Source organism: Triticum dicoccoides, chromosome 6B (genome assembly GCF_002162155.2).
Source record: "Triticum dicoccoides isolate Atlit2015 ecotype Zavitan chromosome 6B, WEW_v2.0, whole genome shotgun sequence".
Classification (NCBI taxonomy): Eukaryota; Viridiplantae; Streptophyta; class Magnoliopsida; order Poales; family Poaceae; genus Triticum; species Triticum dicoccoides.
In genome coordinates, this window is record NC_041391.1 from 365,252,819 (window position 1) to 365,256,901 (window position 4,083).

At 41.2% G+C, this 4,083-nt stretch overlaps 1 protein-coding gene across 1 annotated transcript in view; it reads left to right on the forward strand.

Moving 5' to 3' along the window:
* LOC119322329 (apoptosis inhibitor 5-like protein API5) overlaps positions 1-3,308 on the forward strand; it is a 15,458-nt gene extending 12,150 nt beyond the window's left edge. Inside the window, exons 13-16 of the mRNA XM_037595828.1 lie at positions 1,020-1,134; positions 1,358-1,423; positions 2,534-2,628; positions 2,714-3,308. Coding sequence (XP_037451725.1) covers positions 1,020-1,134; positions 1,358-1,423; positions 2,534-2,628; positions 2,714-2,897 — 460 coding nt within the window. The 3' untranslated portion in view covers positions 2,898-3,308. The remainder of the gene's footprint in view (positions 1-1,019; positions 1,135-1,357; positions 1,424-2,533; positions 2,629-2,713) is intronic.
* Positions 3,309-4,083: the final 775 nt, after the last annotated feature.

Sequence of the window (4,083 nt, forward strand, 5' to 3'; positions counted from 1 at the left end):
GCTAAGGCATAAGGCAAGGCGACGCCTTAGAGAGTTCTAAGAAGTAGAATTGAGCAGAATTTGGTAGGCAACTGCGGGAGAGGTGATGGTTGCTTGCTGCTGCCTGCTGTCCTGGAGAGGAGGGGGAGAAGCAGCCGGAGAGGAGGGGGAGAAGCAGCCGGAGAGGAGGGGGAGAAGTTGCTGGAGAGGATGGGGAGAAGCTCAGATCCATCCGCCAGAGATGGGGTTGGGGGAAAACGGAAACTGGTTAGGGCTCTCTCTCCCCCTGCTAGTAATTGTTGGCGCCCAGACTCTGTTTCCCGCCCTTCTCTTCGCGCCCAGAGCTCTGTTTGAACTCCCTGCCCTGTCTAAGGCGTCTTCATTTGCCTAAGGCGGGAAGAATGGCGCCTAGGCGGACGCCTTGGATGACCTATGGACTAAGGCGGACGCCTTAGGCATGCACGTAAGGCAAGGCTGACGCCTTGACGCCTAGGCGACGGCGACGCCTTAGGGATGCCTTAAAAACAATGCCCGATAGTAGAAGCCTTCAAGTTGGAAGTTCCATTGTGGTTCTGTTGTAGTCTAATTTAAGCAAGTCCAAATAAAGTCTAGTACATAGAACGCTCAATCTGATTTTGATTCCTTTTAAGAGATGTCCACTATTAAGTACTCCCTCCTTGCCAAATAGTGCATATAAAATTTGGTCAAGTTAAACAAACTTTGACCAAGTTTATAGAATTATTGTATCAACATTTACAATACCAGATCAATACCAATAGATTCATCATGAAATACATTTTCATATGGTATATATAGAAATATATATTTTCTTTTCGTGCCGATCAGTCACATGATGATTTCCAGATTGCCCATTAAGCTTTTGAGATAGAATCTTTTAGCATCGAGAACAAATGTTCTGTCTACTTTCATAGTTGGCTTTGTCACCCTGCTTATGTGTTCCATTGTTATCTTGCACAAATTTGTTCCTCCAGCATGATTTCTGTCATGTTAGCGTGTTTCTGATGGTTACAAATGCACAGGTTAACTGGAACGGAAGACACGGTTCGAGCAGCCTCGAAGAGACTAACCCAGGGAATGGCAGATTTCAACAAGGCAATATCTTCAGCAAAGACAGAAGAAGAGAAAACTAAAATCGTGAGTTTAGATGCTTGGGTTTACTAGTTCCATTGGAACGTTCTCTAGTTTGTGCCATGTTATACTACCATTATTACGGCATCATAATATTTCTGCAGGAACCTTGTATTGTCATAACATTCACAATTTGTCCTAAACATTTTTCATGGCACAGATTTATCACATGTGTCATCTACAATTCCTGCTAAAGTGCCAATTGATAGTGATGTGATATCTTTTGCAGAAAGCGGATCAGCAAAAATCGACGATGACAATGCGGTCCTATAATAATATATTGGCAATGTCACAGGTAATTTCTTTGTTTCACTTACGAAGATTTCTGCAGGATTGCAAGCTAACATCTATTCTTAGTAACTAGTTCTTCGTTATCTTGCATCACTATCTCTGTTTGCATCGACATGCCATTTGCTGCTGTTGTGTGCACCGGCCTGGCTGACTCATGTCTGCAATAACATCAATTTGCTGCAATCCTGTTTATATTGAGCAAGTTTTTACTCCCTCTGTTGACTTATTAATGTAGTTCTAAATGTAACGATGCAAGGCTAAAATCTGAGGGTGTGGGTAATAAACAGTACTAAACTAGCCTACAAAAACGTCTTATAGTTTGGTACGGAATACATAATTTGTCTGAAGATTAAAGAAACCATAGCCAAACAACAACAACAACAACAACAAACAAAGCCTTTAGTCTCAAACAAGTTGTTGGGGTAGGCAGAGGTGAAACTCATAAGATCTCGCAACCAATTCATTGTTCTGGCACATAGATAGCAAGCTTCCATGCACCACTGTCCATGGCTAGTTCTCTGGTGATACTCCAGTCCTTCAGATCCCTCTTTATGGACTCCTCCCATGTCAAGTTCGGTCTATCCCGACCTCTCTTGACATTATCGACATGCTTTAGCCGTCCGCTATGCACTGCGCTTCTGGGGGCCTCGCTGAATATGCCCGTTAACCAACGACATACTATTTAATATTGTGTTAAAATGCACAAGCATATCTGTAGTATTATTTTTCTAAGCCCCTTAATCATAAAATCCTTTATCCATGTGTCAGAGCCTATATATGCTTAAGATGGCATATTAGCTTATTTGACCTTCAAAATATAAGCCATGTTGGAATTTCTTGCTTGGCGTTCGAGGTCTAAAAAGCAATTGTACAACTGTAACTAGCTTCTTAGAATTTGCTATGAAGTCGACGAGCATATTGCTCTTGTGTACTCCCTCTGTAAACTAATATAAGAGCGTTTAGATCACTACTTTAGTGTTCTAAATGCTCTTATATTAGTTTACGGAGGGAGTACTGTTTATTCTTTGTCTATGTGCTTCAGAAGAAACTAGTGTAACCTATTATTTGCTCACATCTAAAATTTAAATGAGACGATTTGTTTTTTTTATTTCAGCCATTGCATGGGAAATCTCCGTTATTCATTAGTGATAAGAAAATTACTCTATCATGGATGGAACAACCAAAGAAACCAGCAGCTGCAACAGCAGGGTTAGATGTCCACTATCAAATGTTGAATTTTATTCAGATTAATTTGCATTTCTTTTTAGTCAATTCTAGTTTGCTGATGTTTCAGAGGGAAGAGGACCCAACCTGCTAGTAATGGGAATGCCCCTTTAAACAAGAAGGGGCGAGGAGATGGAGGAATGCACAATCAGCTTGTGAACAGAGCTTTTGAGGGGTTACCCCGTGGTGGTGGAAGAGGCAGTGGAAGAGGGCGGGGCAGAGGAGGCCGAGGAAGAGGTTGGGGCTACCGCTGAGATCTTTCAGAAATCGACATTCCAAGGGAGAAAGGGATCAGTTTTCTCCTTCTATTCAAGAGTAGTGGCAAGAGTCTGTTTATCTGGGTTAGCTTTTCTGTACCAGCAAGGTGCGTGACTGTTGGGTGCACAAGGGAAGCACAAAAGCTCATACAAAGAATCCTAACCGTCTGCACATACTAGCTTTCTTGGTTTGCGGATTGTTGTTTGGTGGTCCGAACGGTACATTTTAGTCATAGTATATTTATCTGAGGAATTTATTTTTCAAATCGCCCGGCTGATTATAGCTCTCGCATCAGCTGAGCTCAGGGAGCCAAACGCAATTTTCGTCCCAGTAGCCCTCTTGTCTTTGCATGTGCATGGACCGCATTTCTTTTGATTTCCACCAATTTGATGTTGTGGATTGATGAACTACGTAGTAATTCTGTCGCAGAGCATTTCCTGCAGCAGCAGTATTTTAGGCATAGAAAAGCTTCCGGAGTAAATTTTATGGCACCAAAGAGTTTTTTTTTTGGGGGAAAGAATGTTCATCTCAACAGTAACATTAAAATAGCCCCCCACATCTCAGCAGCTTTTCCTGCAGCAGCCCTATTTCTTGTTCACAATTTGCATACATATTGCAACAAATAACAATCTAAATTCACTGCAAAATAATATATGAAGTGGTACGCTTGCTTGTTTAAACTAATAATGACTTTGTTAAAAAATTAATTGGTGTTGTTATTGGGCTCTCTGCGTACCTATTTTTAAACTAATACTCCCTTCGTTCCAAAATAGATGACTCAACTTTGTACTAAAATTAGTATAAAGTTGAGTCATCTATTTTGGAACGGAGGGAGTAATAGCTTTGTTAAATTTTGATTGGTGTTGTCATTGGGCTCTCCGCATACCTATTAATTCTTTGGTCCATCCATGTAATAAAAGTAATTTGTCAAAGTCATGACTTGGACACAACACCATTGTCATCAGGTCAACATGCAATAGCCGTACCACCGGTCTAATGTTTATGTTGTATTTAGAGGATTTTTTCTTGAGGGGTAACCAAACTTTTATTCATCGAAGTCCACACTTGGTGGGATGGGGTTGTAACAGCCATAGGTGATGACCCTTATGTAAAGAAAGCGAAAAGCTAGCTAGGCTATGAGCTTCTACATTTGCCGTTCGTCCTTCAAAACTAAAAAATACA